We start from the raw sequence: 17,303 nt of genomic DNA, 5'->3' as shown, positions 1-17,303 counted from the left end.
TGTCAGAAGTGGGATTTGAACCCACGCCCTCTTTCGAGGACCAGAACTTGAGTCTGGCGCCTTAGACCACTCGGCCATCCTGACTCTTTGTGCACTCGTTTTCAGAATAACGAATTTATTACATTATTTTAAACTAATCTTCCCATATATTTACATAAAATAAAATACTAACATAATTTTTTTTTTCTTACGAAAGTTAATTGTTTTGATCATTTCAAAAACTTGTAGTATCGGCAAACATGGAGGAATAGAGACGTAGTTGACCTAATATCCCTTATAACCTCTTTTATCGCTAAAGGAAATAAAGAAGACCACTTTTGAACTGGAGAGAGAGAAAACACCAGGATGTGATGTCTTTCCTCTTTGCTTTTTTTCAAAATATTGGTCAACAATTCAGCCTAACTTAGTCCAACTCTGTGAAGATTTTTATAACGGTAGAGCCAACTTCAAATGTATTAATTGGACCCACATTGCTCTCAATTCTAAAAAAGAGGCTCTTGAGGAAGCATTTGACTTTTGACCTATCAATTTTATTAACTCCTCTTTGAAAATCATTTTAAAAATACTTGCAAATAGATTGAGTGGAGTTATAGATGAGATGATCGACTCGACTCGACTCGACTCAACTCGAATCACTCGACTCAATCATTCTTCATTAAAGGCAAGAGTATTGCTAACAACATTGTCGCTGCTGAGGAACTAATCTCCAATATTCAAAAGCATAATCTATCAGGGCATATCCAGAAAGAATACTTTGCCAAAGCTTTTGATATAGTAGATTGGGATTTTCTCCATGATTTACTAAGAACTCAAGGATTTATTGAACACTGGATGTATTGGACATTGGCGATCTCAACTCCTCTAAAGGCAGAGTCATAGTCAATGGGGTCCCGATAGGGTACATCTGGTACCAACAAGGACTTAGACAAGAAGGGCCTCTCTCTCCCATTCTATTTGTTCTTATTGTTGACTCTCTCAATGTTATGATTAATCATATTTTGGAGTTAGGCATTTTGCTCAGTGTTTCCCTGGGGAGGCATGAAAAAATGTGCCACTTATAATACGTAAATGATCTAATCCTTAATTTTCTCCATAGGAGGAATGGAAGACCTCAGAGTTCTCAAGTTTATCTTCATCTCTTTGAAGGCATCTCTCGGTTAGTAGTGAACTTTTACAAAAGTTGCCTCATCAAAATGAGAAACTTTGCCCGATCTGGCAAGTGCTTTTACCCTTAATGACACCACTAACTTGCTCCCAGTAACTTATTTAGGTGTGCCAATCCCCAATAAAAGCCCTTGCCGCCAAAATTGATTACGGCTGACTCATATGGTCAAGGAAAAGCTTGCTTCTTAGAAGACCAAGTTCATCTCTGTTGGTGTTGGATTGACATTGATTAATTCAATGCATTTGCTATCCCTAACTACTCAATGTCATTTAGTCTTCAAACAAGCAAAATAAGTTAGAAGGGAGATTGACGAAAATACAGAGGGATTCCTAATAGGGAGGGAAATATTTCTCTAGAGCAAATTACAAGTTGGTGTTGTGGAAGAGAATTTATAAGTTGAAGGACCAAGGAGGATGGAATATCCTAAACCTACAAGAATGAAGAATTCAATCAAGTCCTCCTAGGGCAAATAGTTTTGGAAACTTTTGTCAAGTAATTCTAGGTGTTGGTCGCCAATCATTTCTACAACTACATAAAATGGGAGAACTGAGTTGATACTATACAAGTTACTCACATGGAAATCATTTATCTGGAAAGGTATCCAACATCGTAGACATGCTTTTTCTTATTGGTCTTAAATTTATTATTAAGGATGGCAAAACTACTCTTATTTGGCTTAATAGATGGGTAGAGGGTAATTACCCTAATATATCTTGCCTGATCTAATCCATTTTTGGCAACACCTTGAGCTCACAATGCATTAGTTAACACTACAACCATCACCTATAAATCACGATGATCTTGCAACCTCGCAGTCATCTCCCCACCATGTTAACAGACTTTCCCGATACTAGGGTCTTGCGATGGGATAAAAATAGGATATTCATAGTCAAATCTTTTTATAACCTTTTAAATGATGTTGGCTTGAGATGTTTGTTGATCATAAGTAACTATGTGGAAGGTGTCTACGGGTTTAAAATCAAGATCTTCAACTGGCTCACATGGGACAATAAGATTCTAATATTAGATAACTTTGGCAAATGTGAATGTAATAAAATCTTAACACTCACTTGCTTGTTCTGCCATCATTTGATAAAATCTGTGGATCACTTGTTTCTAAACTACCACTATGCTTCTAGAATCTAGGCACACTTTTCAGTGCTCTGCAATACCCCCTGAATTCCATCTACTCTTAGAGAGGTTTGGTCTAACTGTGTAAGAAGTAATGATTTTAATTTAGGTGATCTTTCATCCCTACTCATCCAAACAATTTATTGGAATATTTGGATTGAAAAAAAAAAAAACTACATTTTCTCATACATTTTATCTTCTTATTTTTCAATAATCGCCAAAACATGTCATATGCTAATTACTTGGATTAATGCAATCCCGTCGATCAAAAAAGCAAGGTTGAAAGAAGCTATACTCCTATTAGACAAATTCTCAGTTTCACCAAGTCCCTGGCTTCCGCAGCATAAGACCCACTTTGCTAACCTTGACTGCGGCGCCCTCGATGTGTTAAAAGTTAATGTTTTTGTTTCAACTGTTTTACCATTGCTTTTTGCCTCGTTGTTATATTGTGTGGTAATTATCATTTATTTTGCTATTACTCTTTTACTTTTTCACTAAATCGTGGTTTATTCATTTTAAAAATAATAATAACAAAAATAAAAATTAATAAATAATAAAAAATTGTGGTTTTGTATTATATACATTTGATACCGATAGAGCCATTTTGAATTATTTTGGTAATCTTAGTTAGGGTATATTGTTTGGAATATTGAAAAGAATTTTTGTTACTTTGGTGTAAATTGTAAACTTTATATAATGTAAAAGGGATATTTAAACTAATAAAATAAAGCTAAAAATGGGTTTATAATGATGATTTTCTCTTGTGCCTACATTCTCCAATGCTATCTACTTACGGGAGTTTCATATTGATTCATCAGAACTTGACGAGCATAAAATTTAAATTTAATAATAATAAATAAATAAACATTATAAACAAACATATTGGTTTGTACGATACTCATAGAATTAAATATTAGTTTGTATCACGCTCATAAAACTTGGCGGAGAATTTATTAGATGTTATACTTATGATTACTATTTTAATAAAAAACCATAAATAATATCAAACTTAAATATAATCCAATTAATTCAATATTATTTCTTTACGAGATGGAAATTAAAGGACACTTTAGATTTTGGCAAATATTAGATCAAGCTGGACTCCATGATAATCAGGTATTAATTATGTTGAAAACCATAATATGAAAATAATAACAAGCTTTAAAGCTCAAAATATTTGATCAATTTAGGTAATATACACATATATTTAACAATAGGTGACAAGTGTCTCGGCCCCCACTAAACGGTTATTAAAGAATAATTAGGTATGGAGATGTATTAGTTTAGGGATTTATTAACTCAGCTATATGTCATATGGGACAATGAAAATTCATGATGTGCATACCTTAAAAGGTTTACTGGCACCATATATATAACTAATAAAACCCCTCCGTTATGCATCATCCTTAGAGAGAAAAAGATACAATTTTTTTCATTCGGGACCCACCGAAACTCATTTAAACAATACTATAAATAATATTTGTGATTAGTAGTAGTTTATGAGTAGTATTATGAACAATACCGCAAGCGCGGAGTTCAAAATCCTACACCTACTTATGCATTGCAAATTGTTTTTATCACCACACTAGTGTGTGTTTGGATTGCGGAATGTGAATGATAAGGGTAAGGAGTAGTAATGAGAATAAAAATTATATTTGGTTGAAATACAAATTTATTGGGAGAGAAAAAGAAAAAATATGATAAAATTATTATTTAGTCTTTAGTGTAAATAAATAATATTGAAATATTATTTAAGAAAAATTTTAATTTGGGAAATATTTTGGATATCTTATTTAGTTAAATTATTACCAAATATTAATTAAATAATAAATTTTAATTATTATTAATTTTAATTAATATAATTAGGTATTATAAATAAATATTTGGTGTATTGTTTTTTCTAAATAAAAAAAAAAATTAAAACTACTCCATTTTGAAATAATTTTGATATTATTATTTATTTTAATGATTATAATTAAATATTTATATTAAATAGTTCATATTAATATTATTTTATAAAATTGGGGAGAGAGAGTAGATATGTCAGATCTTTTTCATTACTCTCAATTCCTTTCATTTGGGATTCTATTTTCGTCCATTTACATATCCAAATGGTAACTCAAAATTTATGTCTATTTTTATTTTTAATAATGATAACCCCAAACTAAAGGCATACTAAGCAAGTATTGGGATGTAGGTTTTATATTTTTTTTAAAAAAAAAAAAACATTAACTTTGTGTTTAATTCCAAAAAAATTGGAATTTGTGTTTAGTTGACTTGGTCAACTGGGACCGATTTACAGCCATGCCCTCATTCACATGCTTTTGTTTGTATTCAGGCTCTGAGTTTGAAAAGGACGGCGGGGTAATTTCTTATCCGAAATTCAAATCTTTGGACATGCCCTCCCTTCGCAAATCAAGCAGGTTCTCATCTTTCCAATCTTGAAACACTGGAAACCCTAGAAAGCTCAGCTCTCTCGGTACATGGATCTAAACCCTAGATAACCCCCATCTGACCTCCGTTTGTAGCTGAGTTTTGGAGATTGGTGAGGTTTTGGAGAAGAAAGTTCCCATTTTCATTCTTCAAGGTGCGTTTGATTGGTCTTTGTTTTTAATTTGTTTCATGTGTTGTTCTTTTGGGGGTTTTGATCAGCTTGCAGTTATTGAAAGGAAGCATTTAGAAAAATTTAATCTTTTTTGGTTTGCACTTGATTTTGTTTAAGATTAACTGTGGAGAGAATTGGTTGTTTGGCTGATTTTTTTGATCTATTATTCACTTGCGTTTATTTGTTTTATTTGTGATTTGGTGTATAACTTTGTCTTCTTTTTTTTTTCTAGTTTTCAGACTGAAAGCAGGCAGATTGTTGAGCATTTCTTGTTTGTTTTATGATTTTTGTTTATTTCTTGAAATTATGATGTTTTGAATTTTGAAGTGAATTACCCTGCCAAGGATCTCTAGTATTCAAAGGAACGATCTGGTTATGATATATATTAGTGTGTTTCTTTGATTCTGTCTGATATATTGCAAGGAAATAGATTGAAAATTCTCACTTTGTAGGTTTTGAACTCAGATTTTTTGGCTAGATAGTTTGATTCCAGAAACTAAGGTTGTAACTTCTTGATTCCTTGACCTAGTAGTTACTTGTATTTCTTCAATTTCAGGCTATATTTCTGCTTTTTCTCTGATCCACTTGAGTGCGGAAATCACAATTTTAACTTGTTGAACATTTCTTGATCCAGTGTGAAGTACATGGGTAGAAATCTCAGTCCAGTGCTCCGGAGGGAGCTCGAGAACCTTGACAAAGGACCCAGACAGCCGGAGATCAGCCATGAAGGCTCTCAAGACTTACGTCAAGGATTTGGATGCGAAGGCCATCCCTCAGTTCCTTACCCAAGTCTCTGAGACCAAGGAACCTGGCTCATCTTCAGGGGAATACACCATTTCACTGTATGAGGTCCTTGCCAGAGTCCATGGACGAAACATTGTACCACAGATCGACAACATCATGTCCACCATTATCCGCACATTGTCTTCGAGTGCTGGATCATTCCCCCTTCACCAAGCTTGCTCCAAAAGTTGTTCCCTGCTGTTGCCCGATATGGTATTGATCCCTCTACTTCTGAGACTGAGAAGACTAGGATCATTGGGTCCCTTTGCAAGCCTTTGGCTGATGTCCTCATGAGTTCTATTGAGAGTGCTGCCTCAGGAGCTGCATTATGTCTTAAGGCTCTTGTTGAATCTGATAACTGGCGGTTTGCATCTGATGAAATGGTGAATGATGTTTGTTTGAAGGTTGCTTGTGCTCTTGAGGAGAAACATACCCAAACCAATGCTCATATGGGCTTGGCCATGTCTTTGTTCAAGCACAATGCCTTAATAGCTGAAGCATATGCGAGGTCTTTAGTGCGATCTGGATTGCAGATTTTGAGTGTTGGGGTGAAGGAGAGCAACTCCCAGAGGCGATTGTCAGCAATTCAGATGATTAACTTCTTGCTGAAGTGTGTGGACTCAAGGAGTGTTGCATCAGAGCTTTCCAAAGTGGTGGTTGTCCTGGAGAGATGTCAAAATGATCGAATGCCATTCGTTAGGGGAGCTGCATTTGAGGCTCTGCAAACTGCAAAAACAATCATCGCGCAGAAAGGATCCAGGCATGAGGTTTCTTCTAGTCCGATTGTTGATTCTAATTTTCGATACTAAGGGTAGAAAATGGACTTTGGATGTTAGAGATGACATTGACAGCAAGTCTAATGGCTTTCCTGCTGAATTTGGCTCTCCTGATACACGAACTGTTGATTCTTTTCTTGAGCATGATACTTCTGTGGATTCACCATTGTCCATTGGTCAGGCTTCTTGTAACTTTGACTACGCCAGGCGTGCCAATAGGCGATTGTGGAATAACGATAATTGGGGTGTCGATGTATCATTGCGAGATGGCTTGTTTCACAATGGTGCCTCAGACTTTGAGATATCAAAGACTTACTCAGATCAATTGTCAAATGCTGATTTGAGTGAGATGCAGGAAGAACAGTCAGACACATTCTCTGGCTTCATCCAGGTTAACTCAGCAAATGGTGCGAAACGTGGTACTTCACCTAGTCCTCAGGTATATGAATCAATGCATTTGAAACTTGATCTACTTTTCACACGACTCCTGCTATTTTTTACACGCCAAAGTTTTATATGGTCTTATTTGATTATTCGAAACTGACTTAACCAAAACTGAACTTCAATCATCTCTTTTTCCCTGCAGTTTTATTTTGGAGGAATTCCATTTAGGTTTAGTGTCATTTGATTAATCCTTTAGCACACAAGTACTTTCATGTCAACTATTACTAGAGAGATCTCTATCAGGAAGACTCGTAATATACAAAAAGAAATGATCAGATGATGATCCTCTGAATTTACTTCTGGCTCTTGAACTAGAATGCTTTAATGATGATAGTAAGAACTGGGAATTCTCCTATCATTCATTGCTTTAACTGTGTCACTTCTTTTGTTTCAGCGAGCTCGTCCAGTGCTCAGTGTGGATGATGTTAAAATATATTCTACTCCGCGGAAGCTAGTCCGATCTCTTCAAAATTCAGACACTGCTGACTCTGAAGGGCACAATAAGCCGCAAATTGGATCAGTTGCAACTCCAACTTCAGGTGAAACAGTTTCGAACCCAGCAACTGTAACAAATCGCAGCATCAGCTTCCAAATTCAAAATTATGAGACCAACAGAATGAGAAATAGACAGAATATGCAAATGACAAGCAAATCAAAGCAGAGCCCATGATTCAGAACCTGTCACAGACATTGAAGAAACTGCATCATCTATCGGTGATGTTCCTGCATTAACTGCTTGCAAATGTCAAGCTGAAAAGGAAGACAAGAACAAAGTTCTTACCTTTACCATTAAAAGGAGTCACAAATGCAGAGTGATTAAACTTCTTGCTTGTGCTCTTCTCTTAGTTTTACTTGCAAGTATATGGTCAGCAATGTGGATTGATGATCATGAAGTTTACTATCTAGTTCCGACTTAATGCCTGTGTCTTATCAGTTTGTAATATTTACTCTACATTCAATATTGAACATTCAGGGAACAACCTATTATGTATTTGTACAATTGGTGCATATCCAGTGCATCTAGATCTTGATCTCATGTATGTTTCTCAGCTTTGAAGTCATCTTGATTCTCTTTATTGCAACTATTATTTCTGCAACTAGCTGTGAATTGAAAACTATGGTCCCATGGCTTGCAAAAATTTATAGACTGCTTTGCTGTTGACTTATTGTTATTGAATACACTCCATACTGTGCAATAATATCACAAATAAAAGCAGCGAGCGAACCAAAGGTAGTAAATGGAGTTTATTTAAATGAGTCACAAGGAATAATACAAAAGTGCTAGCAAAAAACATGCACAAATCAATATCTACAACTGCTCTGACTGGAAGAAGAGAATAACAATAAGCACTAATACAAACATCACAAATGGTGATGTCCACAAGGAAGGGGAAGAAATCAAAAATTTATAGACTGCTTTGCTGTTGACTTATTGTTATTGAATACACTCCATACTGTGTGATAATATCACAAATAAAAGCAGCGAGGAACCAAAGGTAGTAAATGGAGTTTATTTAAATGAGTCACAAGGAATATCACTAATACAAAATTGCTAGCAAAAAACATACAGAAATCAATATCTACAACTGCTCTGATTGGAAGAAGAGAATAACAATAAGCACTAATACAAACATCACAAATTGTGATGTCCGCAAGGAAGGGGAAGAAGCTAACTGGATGATAAAATCGCAAGTCCCCTGTGAGTAATTCTGTGTTGTAATCATGGCAAGGCCTTCGAAAACGCAGCTCAGTTCCTTTTGTCCCTGCACTTGGAAGTACATATTGAAAGCATACGATGCATTACCTTGCGTGTCCAAATTGCTGCAGGTTGATCCGTAACCAAGAGAAGTGCAATCGGAGAAAGTGCAAGCATAGTTGATGTTATCACCTAACTTGCTCAAGTCCTTTGCATTTGGGTTGAACACACACCACTTTTGCGGCAAGTACTGCACATTCTTGGCTGCCACAAGAAGTTTGTTCTGCCCCTGGCCGGAAAGATCCATAGGGAACTTAGGCTGCCCGTCGTACCTAAAGATCCCCCAGTGACGCTCAAAGGCACCGGGAGCGATACTTTTAGCGTCCTCATCGATCAAGCCAAAAAGATAGACTTCTATGTTGGTGTTTGGCCGAAGAGGTGTGCCTTGGTTGGCTGCGAGACGCTTTAGAAGGCCATTATAGAATCTTTCAGCATAAGAAGCCTTTGCATTGATATCACCGTCCGTGGGCCAACCGACCTCTCCAACTATGATTGGAAGATTACCCAAGCCAACGGCCTTGAGGGCAGAGACCAATGTATCAAAATTGGCATCGAATACATTGGTGTACTGAATTTGGCCGTCGACTATAGGGGTACTTCCACCATCAAAGAAGGCAAAATCTACTGGGAAGTGCACATCGGCATAGAGGCTTAAAAAAGGGTATATGTTAACTGTGAATGGAGCGCCATTCTGGTTGAAAAACTGAACAATTTGAGTCATGAGTTCACTGATATCGGTTCGAAACTGTCCAGCTGATGGAACCGATGGGGAATTGTAAACATCGGCATTTAGAGGAACAGTGGCCTTTATGGTGTCCCCGAACCCCGCATCGATGAGTGCATTCTGAATGTTTTGCAATGCCGGGAAGGTGACATTCAAGAATGAGCCATTGTAAGATGAGAGGAAGGGTTCATTTCCAACTGCAACATATCTGTAGAAAGACATGGTCGTAAGTCATGATGAGAAGCTCCTCGTTTGATGCATATACTCTTAAAGTTAACTAACTGAAGTTGGAATTCGGTTTCACAGGCGATGAATCAAATCAAGAAATAAGAATAAAAATTAAACAAGCAGCACCAGTGCTCTTGGCAGATAATTACACTGTTCTGTTCTACCTGTTTTAGAGAGTTTCATATAAATATGCAGATAATAAAGAATTCTTATTCTTTTTTTTTATTGGGTAATAAATGACATCAGGTATGAATGATGATCAAATCACTTTTTATCATCCAGTCACACAAAAAAAAGAAAAGAAACATATAAAATCATTAAGAGAGAACAATGCAAAACCTTTTCAAACACAAAGAAAGTCAAAAGTTTTAGCTTCTAACCTACCAATTTTGGAAGACCATTTATTTTTTTCCTCATTTCAAATTACATTTCAATGATTTAACCATTTTTAATATGCCACACACAAGATTTAAAGTTGCATAAGATAATGAATCACATGAGCAAAGAACAACTCTCCATGAAATTGATTAGGAAGAAGTCAAAAACCATCACCCTAAGCAATAACATGGAACTTTAAAGAAAACTCATCAATAAGCAACCACCATGGAAAAAAATAATTTTTAAATCAACAACCACAATTCAAGAAACATAAAATCTGAGTTGGCAATGAGAACTTAGCAAAACTAATAATTTCTGAAAACTGAAATTAAGATCAACATCAAACAATAAAATTTCAAAAACTTCTCTTTTATTTCAATACTATTCTCTGAAAAATGAAATCAAAATGAACATCAATCAACCAAAGAAAAAATATACAACAGACACCAGCTAAAGACAATTTATAAGAACCGAAATCAAAAGAAACGTCAATCAATCACAATCAATGTGAAACCATCTTCAAAATAAAGGTAACCACAAACAAGAGATAAATATAAGAAATATCTTCACAATTTTTTTTAAAAAAAAAAAGAATAAGAACTCACTTGATTTTCACTCCTCCATCCCAGTTATACCTAGTGACATTCCTCTTAACCCAATCCTTAGCAGCATCATAATCAGTCATGATAGCAAGCATATCATTAGGAATAGCAACCATGACCTCAATATCAGTCCCAGCCAAAGCACTCATGGTGTTGAAATCAGCATCAAAGAGTTTGACTTTCTTAATCCCGTTGTCCTGCAGCATCTGAACTACAGTTTTAGGGGGTAGCTGCCGGACAGCCATTGTCCCCCAGTTCACTCCAAGACCTTCAGTCCAGCACCAAAACATCTCAAAAAACAAGAAACAAATCACAAGTTTGCAGCTTCCCATGACTACTTTCAACTCTACTCAAACTACTCCAAAAGCAAATCAAAAGATGAGATGGGTAGGAATGGAGAGATTCAACGTAGACAAAGAAAGCTCATAAATAAGCCTTGTTTATATATATATTCAATACACTCAAAATAAAGATCTGATCCTAGACACTCAGTAACAAAGAAAACCGAAAGAGAAGCTCAAAAACAATAACAAAAAGAATCAAAACTAGGTTTTTTATCCTATAGAATGGATGAAAAACAGCTCAAACAAAGAAATCGATTGAAAAACTCGTTCGCGGAGCGATTCCCGAGCTAAAAAGGCATCGAAAAGGAGGAGCTTTTCTGCATAGATTCTCAGATGAAAAGGAAAGGAGAACAAAGGGGGCAAAAAAAAAAGAAGGCCTGAGAAAATGAAGGAGAACCTCAGGGGCATTTTGGTCATTGTATATGAACGCATATCTCTATCGAAGTGGGGTGTCTGCCACGATGGAAATGGGCAACGAACGTGAAGAGCGTGTTTGATGTGGCTGAGGGTGTTTTGGTAATTTGGATAATGAGTAGGGGTAGTTTAGTAATTTAAAGGGGTGTCGTGTATGGGTGCATTTGACAAGGTGGGGAGTGGGACATGTCGGCTGCCGACCAGCTTTTTGGAAGGGCTTTGAGCCACGGTTCGAAAATTTTGCCGTTATGATTGCAATTTTACTATTTTACCCACCCCACCGTTTTTCGTTTGTTTTTGTTTTTTTAACGCTATATTTTATGTTTGGCTAGCCCTTATGGCCGTTCCGCCGCTCTTTTTACCTTTCTTTTCCCTCTTGTACTTCACCGCCGGTGAATTATATTATGTTGTATTTTATGATTTTATCCTGTGCTTGCTCTATTTTGTATTTTTTCAATGTACTTGATCTTTGTACTATATTTTTATATTTTCAATTTTAATCTATTTATGGTTTTTAATTAAAAAAATTATAAAATATATTTGATGACTAATACTAAATTCCTAAGCAATTATGTTCATGAGGGCTTGCACAACTTGATTATAAGATAACTACCACAGAATCATGCTTGATTTTTAGTTATGCGTTTATAAATTTTATTTTTTATTTTTTATATAATATATAAATAAGTTAGTAATTATATTTAAAAATTATTATTATTTATTTTAAAAATCACTAAATTGAGGTAATTTAATAGGTGAGAATAACCCATATTTCGATTATGTCAAAATTTCACTGAACCGTGTTTATGATATCACTTTTCTATTCTCAGAATTTTAGATGTTGATATAAACGGCCCCAATTCTCCTCCTAATCCCCTGGCCCAATTCCTCACATTTCTAGGAATTTTACTAAAACACCCCCCTCCCCAAGTTCTTTCTCCCCCCAACTGACTCTTTTTTACTTGTTGTTAGATGTTCACATTGTAAAGATCGCCAGAAGTCTCTACGACACTCACAAAGTCAAACAATCAAGACAACCAACTAACTAAACAATTCAATCAACCCATAATAAATCACAAACAGTCACTACCAATTTATACGTGGAAAACCCGCTCGATGTGAAGGATAAAAAAACCACGGGACCGCTTCGAGAGTCCACCCTTTACTTCTCTTATTGATAAATTGAGGGCAAAAAGAACCCCAAATCGATCAACAAAGGATTCACAACCCACCAACAAACTCCAAGAACATTAAGAGATCAAGATAGAGCAAAAAAGTGTAGAAATCACCCAAAAAGCTGTTGAGTGCATTAAAAGCTTCGTTTTTGACCAAACCGGAGCATCTGAGGACGATTCGACCGTTCAAAATGAAGTCCTTCTTGTCAGGAACAAGCTGGCTAAGTTTGAGCAAAATCGGACCACGGGAGCACCTCCGATCGTAGAGTTGATCAAAACTGCGCACATAAAACCAAGAATAACAAACCCCTCTTAAGCTCTCTTTTTTCTTCTTTGATTGCCGTCTGATGGATTTAAAAACAAAAGTGCTTCACTTTATTAGAGAATTCGTTAAGAATTACATTGAATGACTAGGCCTTTTTAAAGGTCGGACTCCATAACTAGAAACAAACTTTTAAAGATAATCATTAATTTAAACTAAACTAATGAAGATAAGATAACACAAGATCTCTAAATGATAAGCTTTTATCGATTTGGGATTATTACTAACATCCCCCTTAAACCAAATCAGTAAGACTAGCCATGCCTAAACTCTTCTTTTAGCTTAACAAATGAATCAAATTTCGGAGGTTTAGTGAGGATATCAGACAACCTCGGTCCTCCGATTTGCAATAAAAAAACTTCAATCTCTTTTTTGTTGACTTGATCTCTAAGAAAATGAAATCTCATGTCAATGTGCTTGCTTTTCCCATGAATGCCTGGATGTTTGGTTAAATTTATTGCAGAAATGTTGTCCACAAAGATTTTTGTAGGACTGTTAATTGGAACCTGAATTTGATTCATCACATTCCTCAACCAAATTGCTTGACATGCACAAGAAGCTGCTGCAACATATTCTGCTTCACAAGTAGATAAAGCCACAATGGATTGTTTCTTAGATGACCAAGATATTGCTGTAGAGCCAAAGTTGAACACATATCCAGTAGTGCTTTTCCTATCATCCTGATCACCCGCCCAGTCACTGTCAGAGTATCCCACAAGCTCATTCTTGTTAGAAGATTCATAGAATAAGCCATGATCTAATGTGCCTTTGATATAGCGTAAAATTCTTTTAGCCACATGAAAATGAGATTGTCTAGGTCTCTCCATGTACTTGCTAATTAATCCAACACCATAAGAAATATCAGGTCTAGTATGTGATAAAAACCTGAGACTACCAACAATACTCTTAAAGTATATTGGATCAATCGCTGAGTCTTCTCCTTCCTTGAATAATTTGGTACCAACCTCTACAGGAGTACGTACAGGATTACAATCAAGCATCTGAAATTTATTTAGGATGTCTGTTGCATATTTTTGTTGATGAATGAAAATTCCATTTTTATTCTGAATTACTTCCAAGCCCAAAAAATATGACATATGACCAAGATCAGTCATCTCAAATTCTGAAATCATAGTTTTCTTGAATTCCTTGATCATATTTTGATTGTTCCCCATAAAGATAATATCGTCAACATAAAGACAAACAAATAATATGTCACCTGAATCAGTAATTTTCACATATAAAGCATGCTCACTTGGACACTTTAGAAGGCCGTTAGCTTGAAAGAAATCATCAATCCGTTTATTCCATGCTCTTGGGGCTTGTTTGAGCCCATATAATGCCTTCTTGAGTTTATATACTTTTTCTGCATTTCCTTCTTTTACAAACCCTGCTGGTTGCTTGACATAGACTTCTTCCTCAAGAGGACCATTAAGAAAAGCCGACTTGACATCCATTTGGTGGATATTCCACCTATTTTGAGCAGCCAGAGCAACAATTAATTTAACTGTTTCAATTCTAGCAACAGGGGAAAATACCTCTTGATAATCAACTTCAGCACGCTGTTCATAGCCTTTTGCTACCAATCTTGCCTTATATCTTTCTATCTGACCAGTTGGCTTGATTTTTGTCTTGAACACCCACTTCACATCAATTGCTTTCTTTCCATATGGTAGATTGGTTAGCTCCCAAGTTTTATTTTTTTCTATTGCTTTTTATTTCTTCCTTCATGGCATCGATCCATTTCTCATTTCTAATAGCTTCTTCAAATTTGATAGGATCGCAATCTGCAAACAATGCATAGTGAACTAGTTCTCCATCATTGTCAATAGCATTATCAGGAATTACCTCAAAGTTCCTTAGCCAAGAAGATGGTTGTACATTCCTCCTTGATCTTTGAGCTACAACTCCAATTTGATCTTCATTTGTAACAACTTCTACATCTTCAACTGAGGTAGTTTCTTCTTCAAGGATAGAAATCTTTTGTGAATTAGCTTCAGTATGATCACTCCAATTCCATGATCCAGCTTCGTCAAAGATCACATCTCTACTAACAAGAAATTTCTTTGTGATTGGGTTAAATAATCTGTATCCACCAAGATGGCCAAGCTTGTATCCAACAAACACGGTCTTCTCTCCTCTGTCATCTAGCTTTGTTCTTGTTTCTGCTGGTACATGGGCATATGCAATTGAACCAAACACCTTGAGATGTTTGACACTTGGTTTGAATCCACTCCAAGCTTCTTCAGGGGTAACATCTTCTAATTTTTTGGTTGGTGATCTGTTCAATAAATAAACAGAGCATGAAACAGCATCAGCCCAAAGATAGTTAGGCATACCTTTGGCCTTAAGCATGCTCCTAGCCATGTCCATGATTGTCCTATTTCTCCTTTCAGCAATTCCGTTGTGTTGAGGAGTATAACGGATAGTGACTTCATGTTCAATTCCATGCTCTGCACAATACTCAGCGAAATCATTAGACATGTATTCACCACCACCATCAGTTCTTAAGATCTGAATTGAATGCCCACTCTGCTTTTCAACCAGTGCTTGAAATTTTTTAAAAACTCCAAACACTTCAGTATTTTTGTCGCACAAAATACACCCAGATTTTCCCGTCAGTAATCATCAACAAAAGTAAGAAAAATATCGATTCCACCAATGGATGGTGTATTCATGGGTCCACACACATCCCGAATGCACAACTTCTAGAGGGTGAGAAGCATGCCATTATTCTTAGTTGAAAAGGAATTTCTATGCTGCTTTCCAAGAATACATCCTTCACAAAATTGTTCAGGATGATCCAGTAAAGGCAATCCATTCACCATGTTCTTTTGAGCAAGCAATTTCAAACTTCTAAAATTCAGATGCCCAAATCTGAGATGCCATAACCATGATGCATCCTTAAAAATAGCACTAAAGCAGTGATATATATCAGTTATTATGTCAATGCGAAACATTCTGTTTTTTGACATAACTCGAATTAAGGATGACATCACCACTTTCTCGCCAAGAATGGTTAAATGACCATTCTTCATCTCCATGCGATATCCTTTTTCAAGGAGTTGTCCCATACTCAGCAGGTTGTTTTTCATCCCTGGCACATAAAACACATCTGAGATAAATTGATGATCTCCATTCTTCAATTGTATCAAGATTCTACCTTTGCCCATAACAGGAATGATGCTATTATCTGCAAACTTAACAACTTTTTGTACTGATTCATCTAAATTCACAAAAAGCTCTTTTTTACCAATCATATGATTGGTGCATCTTGTGTCAAGATACCAAGTGTTGAAGTTATAATCTTCTTTGTCATTTGAAACCATTAGTAGTGCATGGTCTTCAAAGTCCTCTTCTTGTGCAAACTGAACTACTTCTACAGATTTCTTGTCTTGAGATACTTCAAAGATAGCTTTGTTTTTTGTTAACCGCACTCATTTGCATAACGACCAAATCGACTACATGCAAAACACTTAATGTTGTTTTTTTATCATACCTTCCTCTTCCTCGTCCCATGGCTTCTTTGGGAATATCTACCTCTTCCTCTTGCACCAAAAATTACTTCTTGTTCCATGTTCATATTTCTTACGCACGCCTTGATATCCTGTTGTTTCCCTTTAGCTTCCTTTTCTTGTTCCGATTTGATAGAAAGTTGAGCTTGAAAAAGCCTTTTTCAAGAGGTTTTTTTCCGAGAACTTTGCATTGATGCGTTGTTCATATGCTTCCAAAGAGCCCCACAACTCATCAACAAATATGTCGAAAGGTCTTTTCGACTCTCAATGGCAGAGTAATGGGATCAAACTCGCTGTCGATCGTCCGCAAGATCTTCTCCACCAATGTTTGCTCTTCGACTTTGTCTCCATCGAGTCGCATCTTATTTGCCAAGGCCCCGTACTCGAGATGTATATTCCGCCACGTTGTCCGTGTTCTCCATCTCGTAGCAACTCAAACGCGCTTCTAAGAGTTTGAAGTCTCACCTTCTGAACTCTTTCAACACCTCTGTAGGATTTTGCAAGAATATCCCACGCCTCTTTTGCAGATCCGCACATGACTATCTTCTCAAAAAAATCTCATCATTAACTCCTTGATGGATGTAATGAGAGCCTTCTCGATCTTTCTTTCCGGCTTCTCAGTAGGGTCTCGTCTTTTGAGCTTCAGTTGGATTGTTCTCCAGGAAGGAACTCCATTTTTCAACAACGAGCAAGAACTTCTCGAAAAATCAAACAACACCTTCATCTCAGACACTCCAACGATTGTAGTTCTTCCCATCTAGAGTAGGGAAGAATGGGATCACTTGTGGTCATCGCTAGGATCTCGGCCACGGCCCGACATCTGCAGATCTCGATTGATTTAAAACAAAAGTGCTTCACTTTATTAGGAGAATCTAAGAAGAATTACATTGAATGACTAGGCCTTTTAAAGGTCAATGAAGATAAGATAACACAAGATCTCT

The 17,303-nt window shown here is 36.2% G+C and overlaps 3 protein-coding genes and 1 non-coding gene across 5 annotated transcripts; 1 reads left to right on the top strand and 3 right to left on the bottom strand.

Annotated features, from left to right (window-relative positions):
• On the bottom strand, positions 1 to 84 carry TRNAL-CAA. Its single transcript has one exon. It is a non-coding gene; the product is annotated as a tRNA-Leu (tRNA).
• A 5,455-nt stretch (positions 85 to 5,539) lies between these two features.
• Positions 5,540 to 7,986, top strand: LOC120277294 (protein SINE1-like). The gene is given in 5 exon segments (XM_039284079.1): positions 5,540 to 5,596; positions 5,598 to 5,867; positions 5,870 to 6,490; positions 6,492 to 6,899; positions 7,299 to 7,986. Coding segments are annotated over 5 exon segments (1,626 nt in total). The 5' UTR covers positions 5,540 to 5,545; the 3' UTR covers positions 7,575 to 7,986.
• Positions 7,987 to 8,148: 162 nt separating this feature from the next.
• Positions 8,149 to 10,971, bottom strand: LOC120277295 (glucan endo-1,3-beta-glucosidase 8-like). Of its 2 annotated transcripts, XM_039284081.1 has the most exons (3): positions 10,596 to 10,971; positions 8,552 to 9,592; positions 8,149 to 8,280 (listed from the first exon to the last, which is right to left on the bottom strand). In XM_039284081.1, exons 1-3 carry the CDS (start codon positions 10,922 to 10,924, stop codon positions 8,214 to 8,216), a joined length of 1,437 nt encoding a protein of 478 aa, XP_039140015.1. In that variant the 5' UTR covers positions 10,925 to 10,971; the 3' UTR covers positions 8,149 to 8,213. The 2 variants fall into 2 exon arrangements, with proteins under 2 accessions (XP_039140015.1, XP_039140014.1); XM_039284080.1 differs by lacking the exon at positions 8,149 to 8,280 and having other exon boundaries at positions 8,296 to 9,592.
• A 4,584-nt stretch (positions 10,972 to 15,555) lies between these two features.
• LOC120277629 lies at positions 15,556 to 16,899 on the bottom strand. The gene is made up of 2 exons (XM_039284486.1): positions 16,746 to 16,899; positions 15,556 to 16,250 (listed from the first exon to the last, which is right to left on the bottom strand). The coding sequence occupies exons 1-2, from the start codon at positions 16,897 to 16,899 to the stop codon at positions 15,556 to 15,558; spliced, it is 849 nt and encodes a 282-aa protein (XP_039140420.1).
• Between the last annotated feature and the right edge of the window lie 404 nt (positions 16,900 to 17,303).

The sequence above is a fragment of the Dioscorea cayenensis genome, chromosome 15 (assembly GCF_009730915.1).
Source record: "Dioscorea cayenensis subsp. rotundata cultivar TDr96_F1 chromosome 15, TDr96_F1_v2_PseudoChromosome.rev07_lg8_w22 25.fasta, whole genome shotgun sequence".
Taxonomy (NCBI): domain Eukaryota; kingdom Viridiplantae; phylum Streptophyta; class Magnoliopsida; order Dioscoreales; family Dioscoreaceae; genus Dioscorea; species Dioscorea cayenensis.
The sequence above is the reverse complement of the archived record's forward strand: the minus strand, read 5'-3'. Positions and strand labels throughout refer to the sequence as shown.